The sequence below is a fragment of the Acomys minous genome (genome assembly GCF_964271855.1).
Source record: "Acomys minous genome assembly, chromosome: 1".
In the NCBI taxonomy this organism is placed as follows: Eukaryota; Metazoa; Chordata; class Mammalia; order Rodentia; family Muridae; genus Acomys; species Acomys minous.
In genome coordinates this window covers 47,397,298-47,425,122 of record NC_140483.1, presented here as the reverse complement: position 1 = coordinate 47,425,122, position 27,825 = coordinate 47,397,298, and the positions used below count along the sequence as shown (strand labels likewise).

Below are 27,825 nucleotides of genomic sequence, written 5' to 3'. Positions count from 1 at the left end.
CTTACCTTCCTCCACATCCACTTAAACATACACTAAAGATTAAAAATGTTTGCATTTTGATTAAATTCAAATTTTCTTCACCTGTGATGGAACCTGGCTGGAAAAGAATGCCCAACTACATATATCTATATATATTTTATGCATATGCAGCCAGAGACATTAAAAGGGCAATACTGTTTATTGAAACTTAAATTTTACTCAGGAGGCAGAGGCACAGAACTCTCCGAGTTCGAGGCCAGCCTGGTCTACAAAGGTAGTCCAGGACAGCCAGGACTACATTGAGAAACCCTGTGTCTAAAAACAAAACAAAAACAAAAAAGAAGGAAAGAAAGTAAAGAAAGTTAAAATTTTAGTTTTTTGAGTTGTAACAGATTGTTTCAGTGTTTCACATATTATAACCTTAAAATTCATTTTTTAAAAAGATAAAAGACACTTATTTGATATGCATAAATTTATTTGGTACACCTATCAATTTCTACAATAAACTGGTGACAGTTTGTGTAGTGCCCACCCATTCCACATCTGTAATGACTTGCAAATTAAGCATCCATAATTTGAAAATACAAAATTTTAGAAACCTAGAATTGGAAACTTGAGAGTGCTAACATAATGCCACATGGGAAGTTCCATAGCAGACCAATTGTCAATTCACAGTCAAATGCAAATGCATTAAAAAAACAAATTTTCTTTCACATGATATATATGAAGTTCATACAGAATATTCCAGCTATTGCATTATGCATCTGCAAATAATTTTGAAATTTGAAAAAAGAGTCTTAAAATGCTTGTGGCCCCAAGGTAAGAGATATCAACTTGTATGCAGTAAGTTATTTTGAAAGGCTAGAAAGATAGTCAAGATTTCTCAGTATTGGTGAAAACATTTATCATGAAATAAATGTAATAATTGAAGCATTCATCCACTCCTCATTAGAAAACAGCAATGTTACACTGTTACACATTATTTACATTGCAAACTTGGAAGACTTGACAGCATCAATTAGTCACAAAGCCTAGGAAAGGCCTGTTTGCCCTCTCCAGGCTCCTTTCCCTGGAAATAAGTTAGTTATACATAAAGTGTAATAGATCTTTAAGCACCAGCGTGACAATTTAAAGCATTCTTTCAGTTTCATAAGATAGTCTTGCTTTGAAAAGTGAAAGGAATGTAAAATGTGAATGCAATGAAACAAGTCATTGGCCTGTTATTTTTTATTGCAAGAGTTTCAATATTTTAATATTCACTTTTCTAATGAGTTTGCTCATAGGCTAGAACCAAAATATTTGCCTTTTGCCTCAAAAATGTCCCTAAAAAAGCAGTTCTTTTACAAACAATACAATGATACTTTTCATTTAGTGTTAAATATGCAACATGATCCTTGGAGGTTATGTTATGGCCAGGAAGTCCAGCTTCTGGATAACTGGTTATACAAAACAATAAAAAATCCTAAGCAACCATAAAATATGCTGATGTTACAGTCATCTAGTTATGACACATCAGCATGGCCACATTATTCTTTTCATGTTTAAATTATTAACGTACAATCAGATTTAATACTTATTCATTAAATTTCCATTCATTGTGTAAAATTAAAAACTCTAGAAGACCCTGTAAGTTCTGTTCTTCAGAAACATTAGAACACTATTAAGGCATTACTCAACAGACTCCAAAGAACTAGTATGTCTGGAAAGGAGAGCTAGTCATGTTAAGGCAGTCAAAAGTCATTTTTCTTCACTTTAAGGCTCTTATATAGCTATAATTTATTCCATGCAGACATTTTCTGGATATCAATTGTCCAATTATAGAGATGAAGGAATTGTAATAAATAGATTAGAAATAGATCATAACACTTTTGTTCCAATTCTTTCAAATACAACTTCATAAATCTCATTCCCTTGGAGAATTCCTCTTTATTAAGTTTGCAATAAGAAGCAGCCAGGTGGTGGTGCAGCTTTTAATCCCAGCACCTGGGAGGCAGAGGTGTATGGATCTCTGTGAGGCCATCAGGTTTCAGGACAGCCAGGGCTACACAGAGAAACCCTGTCTTGAAAAACCAAAACAAAAGTAGAAATTGTAACTGAAATACATTATAAAATTTATTTCACCAACCATACCAAATATATAGTCTGTATTTAGAACAGTGCAACAAGAACAGTTCTTCCTTAGTATTCATTACTATCTTTTTATATCTAATTTGGTCATAATGGGTGGGGCTCAAGTTTACACTTCAAACAAAACCTAAGAAATCACTTAGACAGTTTCAATGTAATGTTTTCATTGATATAATTTACCACTTACAGTAAACAGAATGTTAACCCATTCATTTTTATTAACCCATTACTATTACTAATCCAAAAATACAGTAAAATGAAACCAGCAGAAGTAAAGATAATTGTTTCTTTTTCAAATCCAGATTCCACTAACTAAAAGGTAAAGAAATTACAACACTTTAAAATTTAAGTTCACTTGTGTTCACAAAGTTAAGATGATTAAAGGTAGGGATAAAGTACAAAGGCTCTGTAGGATCAGAAATATATTTTGTATATCTTCCTTATATTTACAAATGCTTACTGGAAATAATCACAAATTCAGGAATAGAACTTTGCTGATCTTCCTGCCATTTTTCTAATATATCTTGTTATTTTTAGAATTTAGGAAAACTGTGTCATCTGTTATAATTTTATTCAAACAGCACACTTAGCTACATTAGTTTTCTGTATGAAAAATATTTTAGAATTAACCCTAATGTTCATAGTGATTTTTTTCAAAAATGCAAATAGTTAGCAGTAAGATTCTGAATGTCAATATAAGTCATTATAAGCCTTTTTGTAAGTTCAGTCGGCAAGTATGCGAGCATGGACACTCACTTGAAAGACTGTAAACTAGGAGTGTAGTTATGGAACTAAAAGAACGTATGCGCTACTTTCTGAAATTGCTGTCAATTATTAGATTGCTTACATAGTATAACACTTTTCAATGCTTATCAATAATTATAAACAGATTCTAAATAACTGATCTTACTGAATGGCCATAATACTTGTGGAATATCTATAACATGATTTGATTTGGGGAATGTATTAAAAGCCAGGCATTACTTTAGTAGTTTGGAAAAGTGTTCTTTGTTTTTTAATGACTTTTTAATTTTTTATGTGCACTAGTGTTCTGCCTTCATATATGTCTGTATAATTGAGCCAGGGTCCTCTGGAAGAGCAGCCAGTGCTTTAACTGCTGAGTCATCTTTCCAACCCTGAAAAATATGTTCTTAAATTTACATAAAATCCAGCAAGAGGTTTTACCCAAAACTTGAATGTAGATAGCTTTCTGGTCATGCAATTTATTATTCAATTGGAACAAACTGGAAAAAAAGACAAAAACATGAATAGACTTGCAAAGGAGGAAAATGGGTGTGAAGTAATCTTCCATGAAATAAGAGATTAGGGAGCGAGTATCAGAAAAACTAAATTTAGAGTTAACACTACCTCATTTTACATCAGGACCTATCGTTTTTCTGATCCTTCCTTATGGCTGTATGACACTTCTCCAAGAGGACAATTTGTACCTTAACAAAACTGATGTAATCCAAGACGAGATTTTTCATTTTGAGTTACCTTTACCACAAGCACACCACACTGCCACTAAATACACTGCTGTATCTTATTTTCCCCCCTACTTTTACAAATGCACATGCATGCTCACATGTACAAGTGCCATGGCGTAGCACGTGAAGATCAGAGAACTTTCAAGAACTGGCTCTCTCCTTCTACCATGTGGGGTGCAGGGACTGAACACAGGCTAGGTGGCAAGTGCCTGACAATATGTTTAGGTCACGAGAAAATAGCTCCTAAAACTTAGTGGTTTAGTCTTCATTTCGTGCTTAGATGTACTTCTACTGTGAGAGACAACCTGCCGATGCTATCCTGTCAGCTGCAACAACCTGTGGTTGTTATTCAAACAGATCAATATAAGCAAGTACTTGCTAGGAACAGCATGGTGTCATTTGGACTATGAGCTTTGCTTTCATTCCTGATTCGAATGTTTCTTCTTTCTCCTTATCAGAAAATAGTGACATATTAGTGTTCATAATTACAAATGAAATTTTAACCTGTATTGAAAGGCCTCCTTTCTAGTTTCAATTTTAGGTAAATATTAAACTACTTGTTCTTCTATGATCTAAGAATAAGATATATTAATTTGTAGGAGAGCCAATTTTTTCTATATATTTAAAACTTGCTGTCTATAATGACATAGTACATGAAAGAAAACAGGAGACTCAAAGAGTGAAGTATGTTCTATTCTCTAGCATACCCCTCCCTAACACACTGTGGAAACAGGTACTGAGTGATTTTTTTTAAAAATAAGTGAACTCTCCACGAATTAAAAAAAAAAAAAAAAGGTGAGATGAAAAGATTAGTGTTTGTTTTACTAATAACAACTAAATCCTGGAAATATTTACACTGTAGCTAGGAAATAAAGTTTATTTTTGTTAAGATTGTTTTTTAAAGCAGTATTTTCCATACTATTTACTTAAGAATAACCATAGTGGTGATTTGGAAAATAAAACTTTACCACTGAGTGTATCTTATGCTTAATGAGGCAAAGCCTTTCTGTAGGGCTACATTACATAGCAACATAGGCTATAGAGACATAATTGTGTTTGAAAATTATTCCAAACAAAAAAATCATACATGTTCACAAGTTCCTAATGTAATCATGCATATCATCAATTCCTAACGTCTAAATTAGGGGATGTCTAAATCACCTCTTACTAAAGCAATGTGCTCCCATGTCTGAAAAAGTGAAAGCTAGAATGGTGACTGGAGAGGCAGAGCCTTCCAGGCCACCCCTCTGCAAAGTCACCCAGCATTGTGCTGGGCATAGTGGCACATACCTTCCTTTAACTGCAACACTTGGGAGGCAGGGGCAGGGAGACCTCTGTAAGTTCAAGACTAGCCTCCTCTACATAGTGAGCTCTAGGACAGTCATGACAATGTAGGGAGACCCTGTCTCAAAAATAATGTAAAATAAAACAAAACAATATCCAGACTGGTTGCTGGTTGTCAAACAAATAAAGCAATTTCTATGGTTTCTTTCCACTCTGAAGTTTTCTGATTTGAGAACAAAATTACTTTCTATGGAGCCTTCTTTTGTTTATGTTTATTTATTTATTTTTTTTTGAGGCAGGGTCTCACTAGGTAGCCCTGACTGGCTGGGAACTAGCTCTGTAGATCAGGCTAGCCTCTAACTTAGAGATCTGCCTGTGTCTGCCTCCCTAGTACTAGGAATAAAGGCTTGTGCCATCGCATTCAGCTTCTGTCTTCAATCTTCATCTAATTAATTAGGTCTACCTAAAGACTGTTGAAGGGTCACCTCTAATCTTATTTTCCTGGTGGATTAAATATTAGCTCCTAGACATGTTCTGCTTGTCTAAAAGCACTAAGTAACATAGAAGTAGGCTTTTATATAAAGCTTCACATAAATTTCATATTAAGCTAGATCATAGTAACACTTAGATCCTGGGCTTAAAGAATTCAATAGCTCTCATGTAATTATTAGGGGCTTTAACCTTAAATTCAATTTGAATATGAAACTGTAATGTATCAGAATTAGTTAAGATGTGAAATTCTATACATGACAGAGGTTAAAGCCAGATTAGCATCAGAAACAATGAAGTTTAGAATGGAAGAGGACACTATCTTTGCTAATAATGCTGAAAAATTGCTACTGTTTTGAAAAAAATGGCTATGTATCAAACCTCATTAATATGTCAAATCTATCTGGAGGGATCATTTTCTTATTCTCAGAGCCTAAACTTATTAGGAAATAGAAGAAAATATGTACACAGATCCTCACACTAGCATAAAGCCCCTTTCCCTCCCAAATAAAAAACTTCAAGTGTTTAGACACTTGTAAGGTTATGTAACCTACACTTACTAGTTTTAGAAGGGCTTTATATGCCCTCAGTAAACCTTTAATAATTAGAGGACTGCACAAAATTAAAGCTCTAGTATAAACTACCTTAAATACCATTACAAAATCAAGAGAAAAGCTACTAGTGTTTCAGTAGGCCATTTTCATGCTAAGCTTTCCAGTGATAACATGTAATTGCTCAAGAGAAGAATGTATGTTAGTATGGTGAAAAAAGTTTAATTTGTACAAAATATGTTTTTAAATTTCCTACACGGACTGATTGGTTGCTATGGCTGCTCTAAAGCTGCCTTTGAACTTGAAGGAGCTAGCTTGCTTTATTATTTCTATACTCTATCAAAAAGAAATTAGACAAGGACTACAAAGTTAATATGAGGAAAACATAAAAAATAGTTAAAGGGATTTTAGGGGTACAGAAAAGCTATGTCTTTATGTTTGAGATTTTTATTGTTATACTATCAGGATTATGGATGGGGAATTTAAATATGTGAAATTCCTAGGAAAGCGTAAGTACAGGAGACACTGTTGTTGCTCAAAGGAGTTACTAAGAACGTCTCCACTTAGGGCAGTAAATATAAGGCTACAAAGCAAATTCCTCAGCCTACACAAACTCAACAAGTCCCTTAGCAATTTCCACCATGTTCTGGCCAAATAGTAACAAATTCTAACAAGTACAAATAAAACATCTAAAATAAAACAACTTTTTCATTGAATAAGAAAGCTGTTGTTCATATGACCTTAGAAAACTCTGAATTTGTAAAATTCACTCATAATTTAGTTTTACCAAATGTCTTTTTTCTAAACCCCTTGGTATAAAAATTTACGTCATGAGGTTTATTTCCATCACAGTCACATGGTCTAGTGCACTTCAGAGTATGTGGAGATTATCAAAACTGTCTTTTTCCAATGAAAACATTGAAGAAACCAAGCACTTCTCAAACATATGACATGTGAGAGTACTTACACTTTTAAAAAATCTCATCTAAGTACAAATGTGTGATTCAGTGGAGCGGAACACGACTATTTTACAGTGTCTATTAAAAAGTTCTCTAGAGAGAAAGCTGCTACAGTATCCTGAAGACGTCTCAAGAGCTAGCTGAGTACATGTACCTTTGGGCTCAACATGTTTGTCCTTCCTTCCTTCCCTCTTTTCCTGTTCTTGGCAAAGTACATTTCCAATATGCACACACTGATGACATTTCTCACTACTGCTTTTAGCTGTGAAGTAGCTGTGTCTTTCAATGAAATCCACAACAGCAGTGGACCTCTCAGATCTTTCTGGTACTTATGCTAAATGACATCCAGAGTGAAATTTCGAATCACATCCAGAGCTGCAGTATCAAAGCCGCACATATCCAACATGCCTCTATCGTCTGGATCTGCAATTGTAAAGCCATTTGATGTCATCCCACAAACAATCAATTTAGCAGGAATTTCCATTTTCTGTAGGGAAAATACAGGAAAGAGTAAACACATATAAAATTATATGCAATAAAAACAAACAAAAAACCCTTCAAAATTAAGACTAGAACTCACAGCCATGGTTCATGCCACCAAATGCCGAGATTACAGTAGTATACCACCAAGTCCAGCTTTCAGGTTTGATGTATACAATGGATCATGCGCCCCAGGACTGTAACTCTGTCCCCCGTCTCTCCATGACTTTCTGCTTCACTTTCCATATCTGTTTCTCTTCTTCCTACCCATCCTTTTTGCCATGAACCATACCAGGACAATGAGTATACTAGATAAGCTCTCTGCCGTTGAATTCATATCCCCAGTCTCTCTATATGTATTTAAGATCACAAAAGCTAAATATTAAAGTAGGAACAATCAATGAAAGCACATTTTTCCAGGTACTGTAATAAACCCAGTTTATTCATGTTAATGTTTTTGTTTTGATAAACTTTCCTTGAGACAGGATTTCCTGTAGACCAGGCTAGCCCACCCCAAAGTTGGAATGTAGCTGCGCTTGACCTGAACTTATCCTTCTGCCCCTATCCTCTAAATGCTAAGATTATAGGTATGTTCCACCATGCTTAGTTTTATGCAGTATTGGGGACTGAGTCCTTTTACCTCAGACTCTTTTGTTTAAAGATTTTATTTTTCGTGTGTGTGTGTGTGTGTGTGTGTGTGTGTGTGTGTGTATGTGCGTGTGCACTTGAGTGCAGGTGATGGCAGAGGCTAGATGCATCAGATTTCCTGGACCTGGAGTTATAGGCAGCTGTGAACCACCCAATATAGGTGATGGGAAATGAACTCTGGTCCTCAGTGTGTGCTCTTAGCCACTGAGCCATCTCTCTAACCCGACTCAATCAATATCTTGAATGCTTGGATTATATGCTAAAGCTACCATGCCTAGTTCTAGTGGCTAATTTGTTTTTGAGACAGGGTATAACTGTTGTACCAACTCTAAAAGGTATGTATCATTATCTATTATGACATTTGCCAGTTCAGATCCACAATTAGCAGAGGAGACTCGGGACTAACATGCAGACTGCTTTTATTCCAAATTCTATTCCCTTCTGTATGGTGTTCAAAATAAGCATTCATGAGAAACCTGAACCCTACCCAGAGTTTGATTCAGCAGACATCTGATGGGGTCTGCAATTTACAATTCTGACCTGAACACCAAATGATGCTAGGGTTGTTAAGAAAATCATGGTGTGAGACCCACTGTTCTCCACAGCAAGGTCTGCTTATACTTCTAGTCACGGGAGCCATGTGCTAATAATGCTCAACAGCCTAGGGACCAGTCTCTACCATACTGGACAGAATAGTAACAGAACATTTCTGTCATCTGAGAAAAGCCAAGGGAGAAGGGAGAATGATCAGAACAGACATATCCATATAGTGTAGGGTAAGACCGAAAAACTTGCTGTAACTTTATGTAGTTCTTTAGTTAAACTCACAAATGTTAATTCATTTTTTTCAAGGAATGCAATGTATCATTAAGCATTATAGATGAGGTCAAACATGAATTTAGTCATTATCAAAAACTACGGACAGAGGGCATTCATATTAATATTTAGCACTGGAACTGGGTGATGGATGTATGTGTAGTCCTTTTAATTTCAGGTACTGCTGAGCCCACCCGACACTGGGTTTCCAAAACAAATGAAGAAGAGAAGGTCCTCAAAGCAAAGGGAATATTGTCTGGAGGGGAACAGTAGCTGTCAGAAGGTTTGTGTCTTACCTTTCGGTACTCCCTCAGGGCAACAGCAGGATGCACCTGCCCAGCAAAGGTCTCATTATCAGTGAATACGATGAATACATCAGCAGCTGTACCTGTTTTCTGGGCCCAGATCATTGGAAGAGAGCAATCAGTGCTGCCTGCTGGGACCTATCTCAGAAGAAAGAGAATAGCAGTAAAATCAAATCACTTCCGTGTCCATCAGATATCTGAAATGAATACATAAAAACTCTCATTCTTAGAGCTCCACTTTATATAAAGCCAATATCCAGGCCTCACCGTGCCTGCGCATATGATTTTCATGGTGCCTGCTATGAGAAGTGTTGGAAGGACCCTGTTGTCTGAGGTTGCAGTCCTCCCTGTCTGGATAGCCGTTCTGAGCTCCGTGTTAGGTATAGGACTCCATCTCCCCAGCAGGGTCTCTGGCTCTCTGCGTGGCTTCATGTGGAGAGTGTCTTTAGACATAAATGCCCTAACTACATTTGATATATGGCTCTTGACACAGCTCCCTGCTAGCTCTCCTCGCCCTGCCTGTAGGATAATTAGGTACTGTGTTCCTGCTCATATGATAGGAGCGTGCTGCCAAATGTAAAATAAGCATTCTTTTTTGTTTGTTTGGTTTTTTTCGAGACAGGGTTTCCTCTGTGTAGTCTTGACTGTCCTGGACTTGCTTTGTAGACCAGGCTGGCCTCGAACTCAGTGATCTGCCTACCTCTGCCTCCCAAGTGCTGGGATTAAAGGCATGCGCCGCCACCACCACCTGGCTTAAAATAAGCATTCTAAAAGAATCTGGTTTCAGGCAAATTTGAACACTTTTCCTGGGAGCCCTGCACCCACTCCCCAAGGGCTACACAGCCTTTGTTCTCCTTGAGTAAGGTTTAATTAGCTCCTGAAGTGGTTCCTGGAGTGTTTCATTTCCATTTTGCCTACAGCCTTCCAGGCCCTGCACCTCGTCTGCTCCTCTTGCCTGGTGGGCTGGTAGCCATCAGCCCCCAGGGAAAAGGAGACCCACAAGAAGTGAGAACAATTCCCTCCTGCAGATACTATGCATGCCACAAGCACAAACTATAGGACATGGTAATAAAGCAGTGACTCACTTTATTCATAGCTGTTAAAACCTGCTCTAAGGTCATGTCTGTAGTCACAGGAAAGGGAACCATATCACATGCAAATGCAACCACTGAAGACTCTTTTTCTGTTCGTGTGACCACCTGTAAAACACAATAGTAACGCTGAAATAATTAGTCTCCTAAAGGCTTAGATAACTTTATCTCAGGAAGAAATACTATGGTGTTTATTACTCCTAAACTGTATTTTTGTGTTTCACAATAAAGAGTCGCAGCACTGTTCATGGCTGGTGAGATGGCACATCTGAACTCAATCCCTGGAATGCGCATGGTAGAAGGGCAGAATGACTCCTGTAAGTTAGCCTGTGAGGCCCCCTCCTCAGGGGCCAACGCAATCAATCAATAAAAACAAACTAACAAACAGCATGACTCAAAAACCTCTGAGAAACTGGTATCTATAGCACTCTCTGAGGCAAATAAGCAAACACACACTTATTTTACTAAATTAGGAATAAAGGCATAGAACTGAAGAAGCACTTTCTTGCTACGTGGTGATGGGGCCATGTGTGAGAACCGAACCTCCCTATCGTCCAGCACTCGTCTCTTGAGCTTTTACCCATGCCTTTTTTTTCTCACTGTCATCTATTTTTGCAAATACTAGTAATATTTAATCGGTAAAAATGTGGCAGCTCATTTCTGTTCATTCCTTACACATGCTTTTTCAGGGTAACTAAGACTGCATTGTAAACCTGCTTTTACATATAAAAATGTCACATACGTGAAATGACAAAATAAGTGAAATACTAATCCCCCACACCGAAACAGGGTTTCTCTGTGTAGACCAGGCTGGACTCAAACTTAGAGAGCCACCTGCCTCTGCCTCCTGAGTGCTGGGATTAAGTGTGTGCCACCACTGCTGGGATAAACTAATTCTTAATGATGTGTACCTTTACAGTTTTCTCTAATACATTTCTCTAAATACATTTTAGGGGGTGGAACACTGCATTGTCTTAGGGATCTTACCATACACATTGCAGCAGCAACAGTACTAGCATTGAGCACGCTACCCAAAACTTTCTGGTTCATAGAGGCGCTGACGTCAACAGCGAGCAAGAACCGCTTTCCCGTTGGCTCAACTGTCTAGAAAGAAAGCAAAAAATGTAGTCATGAAAATGTCAGAGACAGTGTAAGCAGATTAGACTGTGGGAGAAAAATATTTCTTTATCATTCATTTGAAAAAGTCCCAGAGGAAACACCTGTTTTTTGTTATTGGTTTTTATTTTATTATATGTAAGCTAAATGACTATATTTTAAAATTCTAGCTCTTATTAACTGTTAAAATGAAGAGAACAATGTAATCTGTTTAATTTTACTTAAGGAAGTTTTAAAAAATCTTTTCTTAATGAACTAAGATGGGAAGTAAGATTGTTTTTTACTGTGATGAAAGAAGTCACAAAATGAAATACTCTTTAGTCATTTTTGAGTACAATTCACCAGCAGTTGAGTATACCCACTGTGTGTAAGCACTGCTTATTTCTACACTTTCATTGTCACACCAGAAACGTCATCCATCTAGGCAGCAACCTTGAGCCTACACATGCACCTTGAGCAGTCTTGCACTATCCAGCTGTGGTCTGGCACTGTAGTGTGTGCAATAGACAAAGTGCAGTCAGAGAACACATCTGGGAACCTTTCGGCTACTGGGAGCAATGCTGGCACGGACATGAGTGTCCCAGAACAAGGTCAAGCCCTCCTGTTAATTCTCTGGGGGCATATAGGAGGCTGAATTCTTCACGGGACCATGACTTTTTGCAATCCCCCACGAGACAGGGTTTCTCTATGAAGCTCTGGCTGTCCTGGAACTTGCTATGTAGACCAGGCTGGCCTTGATCTCAGAGATTCCTCCCTGCCTCTGCCTCCTGCTGGTGTGTGTTACCACATTCAGTAGTTTGATATATATGTATTTTTTTCCTTCCCTTTCAATTTTGTTTGGATGCTTGTTTTGGAGATAGGGTGTTGTTACGGAGCCTGGCTGGCTAGACTCTGAGCTCATGGTGACCTACCTGCTTTAGTCTCCCCCTCCCATGGCCAGTGTGGGGATTGACAGACATATGCTGAACACTCCATGTTTCATATTTTGATCCTGATTTTCATAGGCTGCAACATTTTATATTATTACAGATAATACACAAGGGTTCTAATTTGCCACCTTCCCAATACGTGTTAATTTTTTTTGCTAACAAGTATTCACATAGGTACAAAGTGGCACCTCATTTGTAATTTTGATCTGGCTAATCAATCATATTGAGTGCCTTTCATGTACTTATTGCCCATTTATACAATTCTGAAAAACTATTCAAATACTTTGTCCATTTTTAAACTGGCTTATACTTGTACTACTGAACTGCAGGACTGTTTATGTTATGGATATTAAACCCTTTTCAGATACATAATAGGCAAATATTTCTCCCACTATGTAAGCTCTTATCACTTTTTTCTAATACTGTGATGCACATGTTTCAATTTTCATTTCTATTTTTCTTTCTTTAAGACAGGGTTTCTCTGCGTCACTCTGGCTGTCCTGGACTCCCTTTGTAGACCAGGCTGGCCTTGAACTCACAGCGATAAGCCTGCTTCTGCCTCCCAAATGCTCGGATTAAAGTCATGGGCTTCCATGGCGGGCTCTTCATTTCTTTCTTTCTTTCTTTTTTTTTTTTTACCTCTAGCTCTTAACTTGAGGTCACTGACCTCTTTTGAATTTTTTTTATATATGCTGTACAATAGTGATGCACCTTGTTCCTTCTGCATGTGAATGTGCAGTTTTTACAGCACAATTTGTTGAATACTGCCCTTTCTGAGTTCATCCTTAAGCATCAACTGTCATATGTGTCAATTTGTTTTCAGACTCTGTTTTATTCCTTCAGTCATTATGGCTGTCCTTGTTAACAGCTTAGTGCTTTGGTTACTGTTGTGTTGTGGTTTTGAAATCCGGGCATGAATCCTGCAAATTTGCTCTTCAAGATTGTTCTTGTTATTTGGAGTCACTTGGAATTTTATGTGGATTTTTAATTTTCTGCAAAACATGCCACTGGGACTTTGAAATCTGTAGATTGCTTGAAATTGCTCTATCCTCTTCACACTGTCTCCTAATGTAGAAGCATGGATGTCTTTCCATTTGCCCTTATTTTGGAGATATTATATAGTTTACAGTATATAACTCTTACACACTAGTATATTATTCCTGTCTTTCTTTTAATGATATTTTAATACAAGTATTTCCTTTCCAATTTGCTTATTACTACTGTATGCAACTGATTTACTTTATTTATTTTTTCTCCCCTAGTTTTTTAAGATAGAGTCTCAGGCAGCCGAGGATGGTCTTGAGCTTGTGCTGTTGAAGGTGGATTTAGTGCAGGTGGAGAGAAGGCTCAGCAGCTAAGAGCACTGTCTGCTCTTCTAGAGGTCCTGAGTTTAATTCCCAGCAACCACATGGTGGCTCACAACCATCCTCTCTCTATACTGGGATCTGATGCCCTTTTTTGGCATGCAGGTGTATATGCAGATAGGGCACTCATATATGTAAATATTAAAAAAAAAACAAAACAAACAGCTGGGTGGGGTGGCACATACCTTTAATCCCAGAATTCGGGAGGCAGAAGCAGGTGGATCTTCATGAGTTTGAGGCTAGTCTGGTCTACAAACTGAGTCCTGGACTTGCCAAGGCTATGTAGTCAAGGCACCACCCCCCCTCCCCCCGAAGAAGAGGAAGAGGAGGAAGAGGAGGAAGAGGAGAAGAAAGTAGCTTTGCCTTTTCTTTGCTACTTCCAACCCAAGTAGGATTACATATCTGTACTGCCATGTTTGGCCTAACTAAAGATTGTGTGTGTGTCTGTGTGTTCTGTTGTTTTGTTAATGTATTGCTATTTAACCCACGATTCTACTGAACTTATTTTAACTCTAACACAGTTTGTGTGTAAGTTCCTTAGGGTTTACTATATAGAATAATGAGCATGCTATGTGAGGCTTTTTTATTAAATAATTAGCATAACTCTTTGTACTATGTGGCAGTGAAGTGGGCAAAGTAGCTATGCTTATTTTTGGTCTTAAGGAAAAAACTTTTGTTGTTTTATCCAATTATGATGATACCTGTGAATTTTTGAAAAAAATTTATAAGCTTAGTCATGGTCAGGGGGTTTTAATATTAAGTGATTTATTGATTTTTTATTTTGTTTTTTAATGTTAAATTTTGCCAAATGCTTCCTCTGCATCAAATGATACTGAGATTACACTTAAGGGTGCTCTAATATTGAAATGGATAAATGTTACTTGGTAATTATGAAATAAAAGGGTGACCGACCTTTTTAATTTGTTACTCAATTTGAATATTAGATTTTTGTGGTAGATCCAGAAAGTTTTGAAATAAAAATTTTTAATTTATAGCTCTGATTTCCATTTTGAAAAATTGATTATCAAGCTCCCAGTTAACAACAAAACTAAAAAAGAGCACTATGTCAAAGGAATCCCCAGAAATGCCAATTCTCAAATTCAGTAATGTATCAATATGACTTTAAAATAATTAAAATGATCCAGGGATAAGGAGCTGCTACTCAGTGTACTGAGAATTACTCATAAACTTAAAAGGTCAATTTTGTAGCCAGCTTCCTATCAATTATGGAAAAACAGTGGATACACACACATACACAAACTATTAATATGACCACTAAAATGTGTTTTTATAAAATACATTAACCCCTGAGCCTTTTTTAAATAAACAAAACTATTACCTTAAATGTTTTATAAAAAGCAGCATCCAATGCTTGCAAAATTTCTTTATCAGGAGTCCATTTCAGTTTTCCTCTAAGCCCATGGCCTATTCGGTAGGTTTCTAATGCAATTAAAATATGAAATGGGTGTATACGAGCCTAGAAACAAGCAAGACAGAAGGTAGTTTCCAAGTTCAAGTACAAATAACAATTATGAGTCTTCAGAATTTTATATCATTATAGGTAAAAACACAATAAAGAAAGAACAAATTCTAAACTCAGATTTAAGAATTAAAATGCAACTTGTCGTAAGAAGTCTTAGGTTGTGTGAGAGCTAACTTCAGTTTGTTAGGTAACCAAGCCACGGGCACATACCTTTTTGAGCAGTTTTTCATTGCACAGTTTTTCACATACTAAAGATACTTCGGAATTTCCTGGTTCAAGCACTGAGTTAGCAGTCATCTTTCCCAGATTTCTCAGTAGTGCAGTGAGGGGCATTTCTTGTAACAAAGCCTTCCATACCTACAGGGGAAAAAAGATCAACAGAAGGGAAATAGCATAGCTAGAAATGCAAACAACTAAGGGCAAATGAATCAGTGTAACAGTTAAATCAACTGTATTAGGGATATATTCTGTAAAGTTTTTACTTAGGGTTTAAAGTACTTCCAGAGTGAAAATCATTGATCAAAAGCTTTTCAAATAAGAAAGTGAAGATTTTCAAGATAGCTTTGTGTACGTGTGTATGTGTGTGTGCATACGTGCGCATGTGTGTGTGTGAGTATGTTTGTGTATGTGATCACAAACACTGGTTGGTTCTGTTGCCTGTTTCTCAAGTGCTATAAACAAGAAGCCATCTCCCTGGCTGCTTCTCTTGTATGGTAAGATTTGGGACTGAACCCAGGGTCTGGGACCTGAGGTTTCTCTTTTTTAAAGAAACTTACTTACCTCTTTAGATTTCAAGTGATTTGTCAGCAGATGTTCCCTAACTAAATGATGTTCTTCAATCAGATGAATGACTTCCAGCTCATCTTTTGTACGCTTCACTTTCTCCACAGCCTCCAGATACTTTAATAGTTTTTCAGTCTCCACAGAAAGTGCTTTTTCTTTATACTGTTCATGAACTTCTTTCCAGCCCTTTGTAATGTATTTGGTCACGATAGCAAGTCCTTTAACAAGATAAGGAGTTGAAAAGGCAAGTAGGATTAGTGAAAATAGAACAGGTTTCCTGAGCATGCTTTGTGATCAGCTTAACTAAACAGGGGCATAACATCCCTTACAGTGGGATGCTATGTTCTGTCAGATGACAAACACATTCAGGCAAATGAAGTTAGTTAGTTAGTTTGTTTATTTAACACACCATTGCTGCCTAAATATGCAGTGGTGGAGAATCCATCTATAGTTTAAGCTAATTGTATTACAGAGGCACTTCTGAGATATTGACACTAGAAACTTTGTAGACAGTGCTTACTTTAGATGCATAACCTCTCTCAGAATTTTCATATTCCAATGACTATCATACTGATTTGTCCAATGCTTCTGAAAAAACTATAAACTTATAAACAATAGTGATTAAGTGGAGAAAGGCGATTTTATTAGAAGCCTAATATGATAAAAAATAACTTATGCATTCCTTTTTTTAACAGTAAAAAGAAGTTTGGAGTGAGGAAATCTACATTGTTGCCTATACTTTGCTTATGGTACTATCTTCTGCTGAAAACACCTTTTGCCTTTGAAGAGCTTGAACAAACTGCTTTTGTCAGACCTAGAAACAGTTAAAATGCCTTGAGATCATTTAAAAGAATGTATCCAACCTGCTGTCCTACTGTGTACTTAGTTTTAAGTTCAACCCCTTAAGAAAACAATGTAACCATAGTCAGCTAAGATTACACAAAGACCTGCCTTGAAAAACCAAAAGAAACACAAAACAAAACAAAATAACAATGTAACCAACCTTACTATGCCTTGGATTTCTTATGTTATCAGCCTAAACTAAATCTTAATCTTGAAGTTATGCATTCTTCCATGGTCCTGTCCCCAGACTAACGTATTATGTCGGTATTGTAGTAATTACATAGGTTAAAAGCAACTTAAAACAACAAATATGCAAAAAAAAAATGTTGGAAGCACCATATAGGTATAGGTTGGTAACATTGGTGCTTGGCTTTGAGAGGTATTTTGGCCAGTGTGGGTGAGTAAAGTAACTTCTTCCCTTGGAAACTTTGTTAAAGATTTTTATAGAAAAGTACTCCTCATGCCTTTCCCAGACCACGTCTTCTGTGCTGTTCAACAAATAGAGAGCAAAGCCCTTTGTCAGGACAGATAACAGAACGCATGGGACACAAACTACGGAAGACAGACAACAGACAAGCCACAAACTACAAACTACAGACCAAAGGAAGACAGTTTTGAGAAGCGGAGAATTCAATTTGGGCTCACTCTTAGTCTAAACTACTTTAAGAATATTTTTCATTCCTTAATGTACATTTTCTGATAAACTGTCATCTTTTTCCTCTTAATCTCCAAATCTGTAAAGGGTGTAGAGATAAACAAGTTCAGATGTTCATTAAGAGAACAGCAGGTTAAACACAGAATCAAGCTTTGGAGATCTAAAACCCACTAGGACTATGGTGGCCAGAGAGCAAGGTTTAGTTCCCCCCACCCCAAAGGACTTTCCAGATAAGTCCAGGGCCAGGTCTAGAGGCACAGGCCTCTGCTTTTAGCTGCTTAGGGGCTGGGGCATGAAGATAGGGTTCAAGGCCAGCCTGGGCAATCTGGAATTGCCTTACTTCAGAATACAAAGTTCAAAGGATGGGAGATATAGCTCAGTGATAGAGAATTTGCCTCCCATGTGTATACCTCAGGTTTAATCTTCGAAGCTCAAAATGAATGAATGATAAAAAAAGAAAATGGTTGGGTATAGCCCAGTGCTTTATAGAATACTTGCTTATTAGCATGTATGAGGCCTTAGGGTCAACCCTAGTACCAGGGTCACCTATCTGAAGGCAGGTCAGAATGTAGCTTTTTTGTTTTTATATGACGTCTTCTCATTTTTTTAATATACTGAAAACTTGATTATTTTTTTCTTAAGATAATTTATAGGCCAAATGAGACACATAAAAAAAAAATTTTAAGTAAAACTGAGCCAGCCTATGTGCTATTTTTGGACTCTATAATTCGGTCAGAAGTTAATACTGACATCCAAGAATTTGTACAGTATTGTATCTCTTGCTTCCTTACAGATTTAAGCCAAAGCTATCTTAATAATCACATGCTTCATGTAAAAATATCCTCTATGTTGCTTTACCAATAAAAATAAAAATTCCTTAATCCTACAGGTACCTAATAAATACCTGATTAAAAGAATTATAGTGTGACTTATTTTGTGTGTTATAAATGCACATTTTAGTTGACACATTAACATATTACTTATTCAGTTGTTTAGAATTGGTTCAAACTTCTTTTCCCAAGAGAAGCCTAATGATCATCTACGATGTTGCTGCTATCAACAAAACTTCAGTGTGAGCTTTGCCCTCAGCAACTTAGGTTGAAAATTTCATGCCGAAGTAAGTTTAGGGAACAGCCATCTATAAAGCTCTCACTTTATAGGCCATGAAGAGAAAGCGCAGACAGTATTTAAAGACTAATCTGTTCATTATCACTACTAACCAGGGGTCTTTTTTTTTTTTTAAAGATTTATTTATTTATTACATATACAGTGTTTTGACTGCATGCATGCTTGCAAGCCAGAAAAGGGCACCAGATCTCATTGTACATAGTTGTGAGCCACCATGTGGCTGCTGCGAATTGAACTCAGGACCTTTGGAAGAAAAGACAGTGCTCTTAATCTCTGAGCCCCAGGCATCTTTCTATACTCGAGTGCTTGTTCCAAACTATCATTCAGTGTCAAAATGCAGAGTAAAATACTGTTCACTGTATACTGGATCAGATTTAAAAGTGAAAAAGTGTATGTTTAAGAAAAAAACCCACATATTATAAAAGTGATTTTAGGGTGGAAATGGTTTTTTTAAACGTAGAAAATACTGAGGGAGTGGCAGTAGAGATGGCTCAGTGGCTAAGAGCATTTGATGCTCTTACAAAGGACCTGAGTTTAGGTCACAGTACCCATACCAGACCAGGCAGCTGCCTGACAGCCACTTTCATTCATAAAACGTTATGTTGACTAATTAATTCAGATATATTTAAAGCCACCAGGAAACGAAATATTTGCTAACATTATCCAGTCACTAACGACCAAGAGTCATGACTCACTGACAAGTAAGGGGTTTATATTCTAAAATGTGACCACATTATCTAGAGTGCTCCCCAAGTGACTATCTCCTGTGAGTGCAGCATAGGCAAGGATCAGGTTTTAGTAAGCACATACCTTCCTGACAGCAAGAAGCAGACAGCAAAACTACTGCCCTAGACTGCTTATTTTTCCTATCTTGCTAGAATCTGCCTATCATGAATCTTGGGGGCCATGCTGAACTAGACATTTGAGACATTAATGTATGAAAGGGACTTGAGAAGTTAGTTGCAGATGTAGTAATTATGAATCTTTTTAAAAAGGAAATTAAAACCTAAGCATTAATAACTCAAAGTATAAATATCAGCATGTTCAAGCTTTGATTATCAGTGTTTGGATTATCTGTGTCAGGTGTTTAGTTTCAGGCTGGCTTTATCATCATCATCATCATCATCATTTTGTTTTGCCTTTTGAAACAGGGTTTCTCTGTTTAGCTCTGGCTGTCTTCAAACTTACTCTGTATACCAGGCTGGCCTCGCACTCATAGAGATCTACCTGCCTCTGCCTCCTAAGTGCTGGGATTAAAGGCATGTGCCACCACTGCCTGGCTCAGGCTGGCTTTAAATATGTCTCCGTTAATTAAATAGCATTATGTTTTGTGAGTAAAAGTTAATTCTAGAAAATCAAGTGAGATTTTGCTATTTGCCGATCACCTGCGTCTTACTACCTCTTAGGGAAATCTTACGCTTACCTTCACTGGAAGGCTTAAGATGCGACAGTCTTAGGAGATCTTTGTGAGACCAGCCATTTCTTTGTTTGTACTTTGTGACTGCCAGAGCTACAGCCATGCCGCCTTTTTCATTGTACCAGTCTGCAACGGCCTTCCGGAGGGCGCGGCCCCACATGCCGCATTGCATGCTTTCCTTTAGATCTTTCTTAAACTGGATGAACGTGAAAAGATGCGTCGGGATGCGACAAACTTCAGGAACAGCTTTAAATGCGGCTTGTTTTGTTTTTTTGTCCGAACACTGGGAACAAATGGCAAGTGCAAACAGCAAAGGCTCTTGTTTTGCAGTCCTGCCCTCCTGACTAAATGACTTGATTTCCTGTATCACTTCACATCCTCTGCCATCTTCAACCAATCTAATTAAGGCTTCAGCATTTTCAAGGCCCAGCTTCTGTTCTTTAATATAGTAGGTGCCACCTTCCGAGCCGAAACACAGGAAGCGGTGTAGCCGATTCATGTCGGTGACCTGCCACACATATCCGCCTGCAGAGTTGGCTACCTGATTCTCACTCAGTGGCTGCAACTGGCTTACAGACTCTTCCATGTTCCTGGTCCTTTGGGAAACCTATCAGAACAGCAAAATGTTATTACAATTAAGTGGAGGCAATACAATTTTATAAAGGCAAACAATAACTGCTTGTAATGTTATGCATCTGTTTAATTGAAAACCATCTTTTGAACTCAGTAAGTTTTTCTCAATAAAATGTTACATAAGTGTCCTTAAGAAAAATTAGAAAAGGCAGAAATTACAAGCACGTGCGTGTGTACACGCGCGCGCGCACACACACGCACACACACACACACACACACACACACACACACACACGAGATTCTAATAGTGACTTAGACAAAGACCCTGCTTATGATTTAAAGCTTTTATTATATATTCATTTATTTTTATAATATAGAGAGATGTCAATTCTTAAAAAGAACTAAGTAGTATAATAATTACAAATAACTGATTTTTAAGGTATGGTATATCATGTCCAATTAATCAAGTATGTCAGTGTGAGATCTGAGTCCGGACAAGGACAAAAAGGGAATAACTATCACTAATACTAAGAAAGGTAAACTCCCTAAAGAACTGGAAATTTCTGGTCATTATTCCAACATTTGCCCTCAAAAAGGACCACAGGACAGAAGATTTCAGATAAATAACAACTGGTACTTTCAAATGGTTGGAGGTCATAATGCAAGAAAACAATGATGAGAAACGACTATGGCTGAGAAAGGAGGAGTAGCATGATATTATTCTTCTATGTCTGCCTTCCTTCCCCATGCTGCAAATGGTAGAATTTAAAGATCTGAGCCCAAACACTTACACAGATCCTTCTCCTTCTTTTTCCTTCTGTTATTTACCCCAAGCCTACCTAGCTATACATCACTGGTTCCTAGGACAGCAAGAACTGAGTTTAGTTAACATCTTTCTTCTACATCTAGAGCATCGTAGCTAATACATATATTAAAGCAGAACTAAACATCATCAAAATTGATTTTCTGAATTATTTGCTTAAGAATTATGACAATAGATTTTCTCTTCTGTAATTCATTTCTTCAGAAAAGCCTCAATATGCATGATGAAAATTTTACTACAAACAATTCTTTATGATAAATTCTGCCAATAAAATAATAAATGTATTATGTAGGAAACACAATCAAGAAGAAAGGCAACTGGGCACAATATCTGAAGGGAGCAGTATTTCTCTGCCTAGTTCTCCTGTGGTCGCCCTGACGAGGCTGGCCTACTCACACACAATCCTCTTGCTTTGGCCTCCCGTGTACAGAGACTACAGGTGTCAGTCACTAAACTCACTTCTATTACTTTAAATGTAAGCAACGTATGAGAGGGCATTGTCTCATTCTACAGTTGGCACAAGTCTCACCAGACTAGACTGGCCCAAACCTAGTGATCACACTGTGATTACATGCGAGATGCTACAGGATCAAAGTGAAATTTTAAGGAACTAGACAGATTCTCCAAAAGACTAACTTTTCCCCTTTCTCTCTGAAACAGGAAAGGCTAGTCTATCCAAGTCAACAAGGAAGTCCCTTTCAATTTAATTCTTATAAAAAGTAACTGATGCTAACCAGGCAGTTGCTTTCTATTATTTTCTCTTCACCTCCAAAGATCAGTGCTTTGCTAGTGTGCAGTAAGACTACACATTCTATTTTATAGAATAAGGTAACCCTAAATTCTAGAATTATAAATAAAAGACAAGTAATATGCTTCAATTCGTTGCAATTTTATCTTTTGACACAAGAAGTGATATATAAACCAATGGCTCTTCCTTTTGCTAATTTTATCAAACATAGTCCAAAAGTCTTCTTTATTTCTTCAGCATAAGCTGCTTAGCTTTTCATATGCTTCTCTGACTATACTCTCCAGGGTACAACATGCACAGTGTAGCAGACCAAGGCAACTCAGAAAGACATGGAAGGAAAAATTACAGTCACAGTAAAGGAAAGGAGTCCTCAACTCCCTTGAACCTGGCTTATGTCTCTCTCACTGAGAGTCAAGAACTTTTACGACTGACCAAAACATTTCAAGACTCCCTTCAAAGAACTCTACTTTGCTTGCTGAGTGCTTAAACAAGAGTATTAAAACAGCGAATGGGCAACCCTTAAGGTCAAGGCATGTATCTTACACACATTTATAACCTTTGATTTTAAACTAACAGGTACTCAATTCAAATAATTAAAACTGAACAACGTGTCTCATCAACCACTCCACAGGTGTATTTACAAAAGTAGTGTCTCTAAAAGAAATGAGTAAACCAGCTTATTTTATGTCATTTTAAACTTCATTTACTTATTTATTTATAGATTTTTATTTACTTATTATGTATACAGTATTTTGCCTGCATGCCAGAAGAGGGCACCAGATCTCATTATAGATGGTTGTGAGCCACCTTGTGGTTGTTGGGAATTGAACTCATGACTTTTTGAAGAACAGTCAGTGCTCTTAACCTCTGAGTCATCTCTCTGGCTACCTTACTTAATCTTTAAATCTAATTATAAATTATTTCTTCCAAGTAATAAAAGTTTAAAAGCTATAACAATCATGCATATAGTTATTATTACAAACCCCCAAAAGAATTTTGTTAATGCCCACATTCTAATCTGTCTTCTGTGTGTGTGTGTGTGTGTTTGTGTGTGTGTGTGTGTGTGCGCATACGTGCACTCTCATGCATTATGTGTTGTGAAAGGAAAGAAAATTCCTTAAAAAAGCTGTGTGTATAAAAGCTGATTGACTGAATAAGACTTTGAATAGCCAAAACAATCCTGAACAGTGTTGAAGGGCTTACCATTAGAGGCTTTAAGATACATTACAGAGCCAAGTCACAACAACAACAACAAAAAGGACCAGCACAAAAACAAACCTAAATATGAGTATGTGTAATTACAGCCATCTAATAGTTGACAAAGATGTCATCTTCAACAAATGGTGCTATGAAAACTAGATGTTACATGCACAAGAATGAAATTAGTCCTGTATCATGTTGCACAACTAAACTGAAACAAATCAAAGACTTAAATGTGAAACCTGAAACACTGAAGCTGCCAGAAGAAAACATAGGCACTACTCTACAGCATATAAGGTATAAGAAAGGACTTTCTGAATAGGACCCTTATTTGCCCAGGTATTAAAGCCAACAGTTGACAATGGGAACTTAGAAAACCCCAAAGTTTCTGACCAGATAAAGAAATAATCAACTAGCTAGGTGTGATGGCACACACCTTTAATCCCAGCACTCTGGAGGCAGAGAGAAGTAGATCTCTGTGAGTTCAAGGCCAGCCTGGCCTACAAAGGGAGTCTTCGACAGCCAGGGCTGTAACACAGAGAAACCCTGTATCAAAAACAAACAAACAAACAAACACCAAACCAAAACAAACTACAACAACAAAAATCAACTGAGTGATAAGGAAGCCCACAGAATAGGAGAGAACCTTTGACAGCTATACATTTGACAGCTTTATATATAGTTAGAATATATAAATTAAAGAGGTCCTCACCGCCCCCACCCTCCCCCAAAAGACCCATTCAAAAATGGGCTGGAAATCTAAACAGAGAGTTCTTAAAGAAAGAAATAAAAATGGCTAAGAGGTATCTCAAAACCTATTCATGGTCACTAGCTATTAGGAAAACGCAAATCAAAACAATTTTGAGATTCCATTTTACCCTGGTTGAGAAGGGCAAAGATCAACAAAACAACAAACAACAAATGCTGGAGGGAATCTGGGAAAAAGAGAGTCCTCATTCACTATCGGTGGGATTGAAAACTAACCCAGCCCCTCCTGAAAAGAATCTTCAGAACCTAAAAACAAATCTCCTATATGACCCAACTACTCAGCTTTACCATTCCATAGCACATGCCCAAAGATCTCAACATTCTGCCCCACATACATTTATTTGCTCAGCCATGTTCACTGCCACTTAATTCACAATAGTTAGAAAAAGGAAACAACCTAAAAACATCCTTAAACTTATGAATGGATCGTGAAAATGTGGCTCATATAGACTGTGGAATACTATTTAACTATAAAGAAAAATAAAATCATGAAATCTGGAGGTAAATGGATAGAACTGGCAAAAATAATATTGAGCCAGGTAACTCAGACCCAGAAAGATACAATTCAGCCTTTTTTCTTGTCTAAATCATGGAGCTACAAATCCTCAGATGTGAGTACACAATCCACAAAAACTGAAGTGAGGGATGGAAAAATAGTGAGGGTGTTCAGACTCTGATTAGAAGCAAGGTGGGAGGTCAATACAGGAGAGGGAGGAAGAAGGGCAAAATAGCAGTATGGATGTACAAAAAGTCATAAAGAATCATGTTATTATCTACTTACTTAAAATTTCATATAATACATGTAAGCCTGTGCATACATAGAGTTTAAATGAAATTTATCCACACGGGCTGACAACGCTTGCCCCCAAGATGCAGGTATCGTCTAACTAAAATCCCAACATTAGATATGAGAAGCTCCCTTTTGAGTTGTTGGTCAAGGTTATCTAAGAGATTCCCGCCAAATTATAGGCTATTGCTGTCGCCCATACTTGCCACCAAGAGGTGGACGCTAAGTCCTTATTGCTGAAGACACATGACCAAGAGGGCCCAAACTGGATCTGACCTGAAAGCCTCTTCACCAGAAGACCCCATGCAAGCTTCCAAGAGAGGGACAACCAACAGTGCTACACAGCTTTGATGCCTATGAACTACAAGGTCCAGCACGGCTTCAGAATGGCTTATCTGGGAATTATCCTCTGCAGGGTAAGTCAGACAAAGTAGAGGTCCCTGGAGAGAACTCCTGTTAGAAGATGGTCTGATGTATTTTGATGCTAATTACTGCTTGCAGTCTGTGTGACCCACCTTTTTCCATAATAAAAAGCCATCCCACCTGGGCTGGGCAAAGGAGATAGGTGGGGCTTAGAGCGAAATTCTGGGAAGAAAGACTACTACAAGGAGAAAAGAGAGAGACCTGGACGGAAGATAGGAGGCCGCCATGGGTTAGATGGAAGAGAAGCATCTTGCTGGCCGTGGAGAATCCAGCCCAGATGAACATTAGCAAGTATTTGACATTATAGATGGGAGGTAGCTTGATAGAAGTTATTGAAAGCAGATGGCATGGGATTGAGGCAGGGATCCCATACTTGCCCCACTATTGGAGGTAGTTTAGAGGATTGATAATCTGCCCTGCCCCAGGTTAACTAAGGCTATTTTTAAAATATAACAAGTGTCTTGATTGATTGCTAGCCGGCCTATAGATAATAACATGCAATTTAAAAACAATAAACTCCTTCAGGCTATTGATGGGCATCTTGGAATTATATCTTGTCCTGCTGGTGACTAGGTCACCTATAGTATTTCTTTACATACACACACATCAGGACAAAAAATTTAAATACAGAAAATCAAGTGGTAGTTTATTTAAAGCTATTTATTCTCCTTTTTGTTACTAAGTGGTGAAATACAAATCACTTTAAAACTGGCAACATTATATGACATGGTGATACAAATGGTTCCTAATAGTTTCAAAATCTCTTGGACTAAGCCAAGTGCTAAGTGTATCTTAGCAACACTAAAGAAGTGACTCATCCTGAGCCCCAGGGTAGCTTTAAGGTATCCATCAACTAACAGTAGCTTAGTTTCTTCTTTCTTCCATGGCCAGAGTCACCTTTCTCAAAAGCTTAAACTCTAGTCCGGTGATGAGAAGGCAGCTGGGCAGTGAGGCAAGGCAAAGTCTGGTACTCTACTCCCGTGTGAAAATGTTGTAAATCTATATGAACAACAGTAAAGTTAATTCTTTCAGCTGTTCTGACCTCTTTAAGCAGTCTCAATTATGCCGGTGGAAGCTTTATTAAATCTCTACAAAGTAAAGCTTTAGGCGACATTAACTGTCAAAAACGTGACATTTTGATCGTTTTACACTTGATCTTAGCCATAATACCAAGCGTGATGTGTTATTCTATATGTTGTCCATTTTCTTCTTGGTTTAGAATGTATAATAGGTAGGCATTAGTAAAATACCGGTATAATAACATTTCTGCTTCAAATTCATCTGAACTACAATGTATATTTTTTGCCATTATTAATATAAAGATTCCTGTATTTCCCTTCAACCTACACATCTATTAAACCAATATCTTGTAATCATGTTGTTTGAAAGTAACTTTCTTTTTATTCTGAGAAGAAAAGCAAATACGCAGTTTCTTTTAAAATGGAAGCCATGGTTAATTTAGTTATGAGGTTATACTACAATTTAAAAACTAGAACCACTAGTTCAAATGGGCACACCACACACAAAGGTAATGAAAATAAGGGCATCAAGTGCAATGCAATAAAAAGTGTTGAGGGACTGTGGCAAGATGTCACCATGGTAGTATACTCTGAGCAGTACTTTTTCCCTTGGAAGACAAAAGCCTTCCTTGGAACACCCTTTTAAGAAATGATGAATAAGCCGGGCGTGGTGGCGCACGCACGCCTATGTTCCCAGCACTCAGGAGCAGGAGGCAGGCAGTTTTCTGTGAGTTCAAGGCCAGCCTGGTCTACAAAGAGAGTTCCACGATAGTCAGGGCTATTACACAGAGAACCACTGTCTCGAAAAACAAAACAACAAAAAAAGAAATGATGAATAAATACATTTTCTGTTCTAATTCATCAGAACCATCTCAAGTGTATTTAAAGCAAGGCACTATATTAAGGGGGGGGGGCGCATTACACCAGAAGGCACTGCATCCCGATACTTGAGTCTCATATCCCTTGCACTTTCAGGACCAATCTCTCTCCCTTCATTGTTTATTATTCCTCTAAGATAAATTGGCTTTCGGTTTTCTGAAGCTTCCTACAAAGCTCCTTCCCAGACCCTTATTTCAGACAACGCCTCTAAGTCAAAGCCGTAGGAGGAAGGGGAGAAAGAGGGGCCTTGGCACGCCCGCCTGCCAGGAGCTTTGCAAGCAGCAGAGACCTCCTGGGTTCCCCCAAGACTCCACCCTCCGGAGCAACTGGGCCAGGCCCGAATAGTCCTGCTGCGAAATCGGTCCTGCTTCCTGGAGGACGCGGGAGCAAAGGCGACGACGGCTTTGCCCGGCCTCTGCCGCTGGGATGCCGGTGGAAGAGAGTGCGCACCGGCCAGACCCCGAGTGCCCAGGACTGCTCCAACTGCACACAGCCCGGCTCCCCGCCTTGCACCAGGCCCACGGCGACCCACCTGTGCCTGGAAGCCGACGCTCAGGACCCGCGGCGCCCACCGAAGTCCTGCGCAGCACCTGGAAGAGGCGGCGGCCCGAAAAGGGAAGACCAGCCCCAGGTCCAGGTCGGAGCGAGCCCCGCCCCTTCCCTAGCCCCGC

General features: G+C 38.1%; 1 protein-coding gene across 1 annotated transcript; it reads right to left on the bottom strand.

The window, feature by feature from the left end:
* Positions 1-454: 454 nt before the first annotated feature.
* On the bottom strand, positions 455-27,822 carry RO60 (Ro60, Y RNA binding protein). Its single transcript, XM_084796436.1, has 9 exons — positions 27,687-27,822; positions 19,941-20,541; positions 15,889-16,109; positions 15,319-15,465; positions 14,965-15,102; positions 11,204-11,320; positions 10,211-10,324; positions 9,117-9,263; positions 455-7,363 (listed from the first exon to the last, which is right to left on the bottom strand). The coding sequence occupies exons 2-9, from the start codon at positions 20,518-20,520 to the stop codon at positions 7,211-7,213; spliced, it is 1,617 nt and encodes a 538-aa protein (XP_084652562.1). The 5' UTR covers positions 20,521-20,541; positions 27,687-27,822; the 3' UTR covers positions 455-7,210.
* Positions 27,823-27,825: the final 3 nt, after the last annotated feature.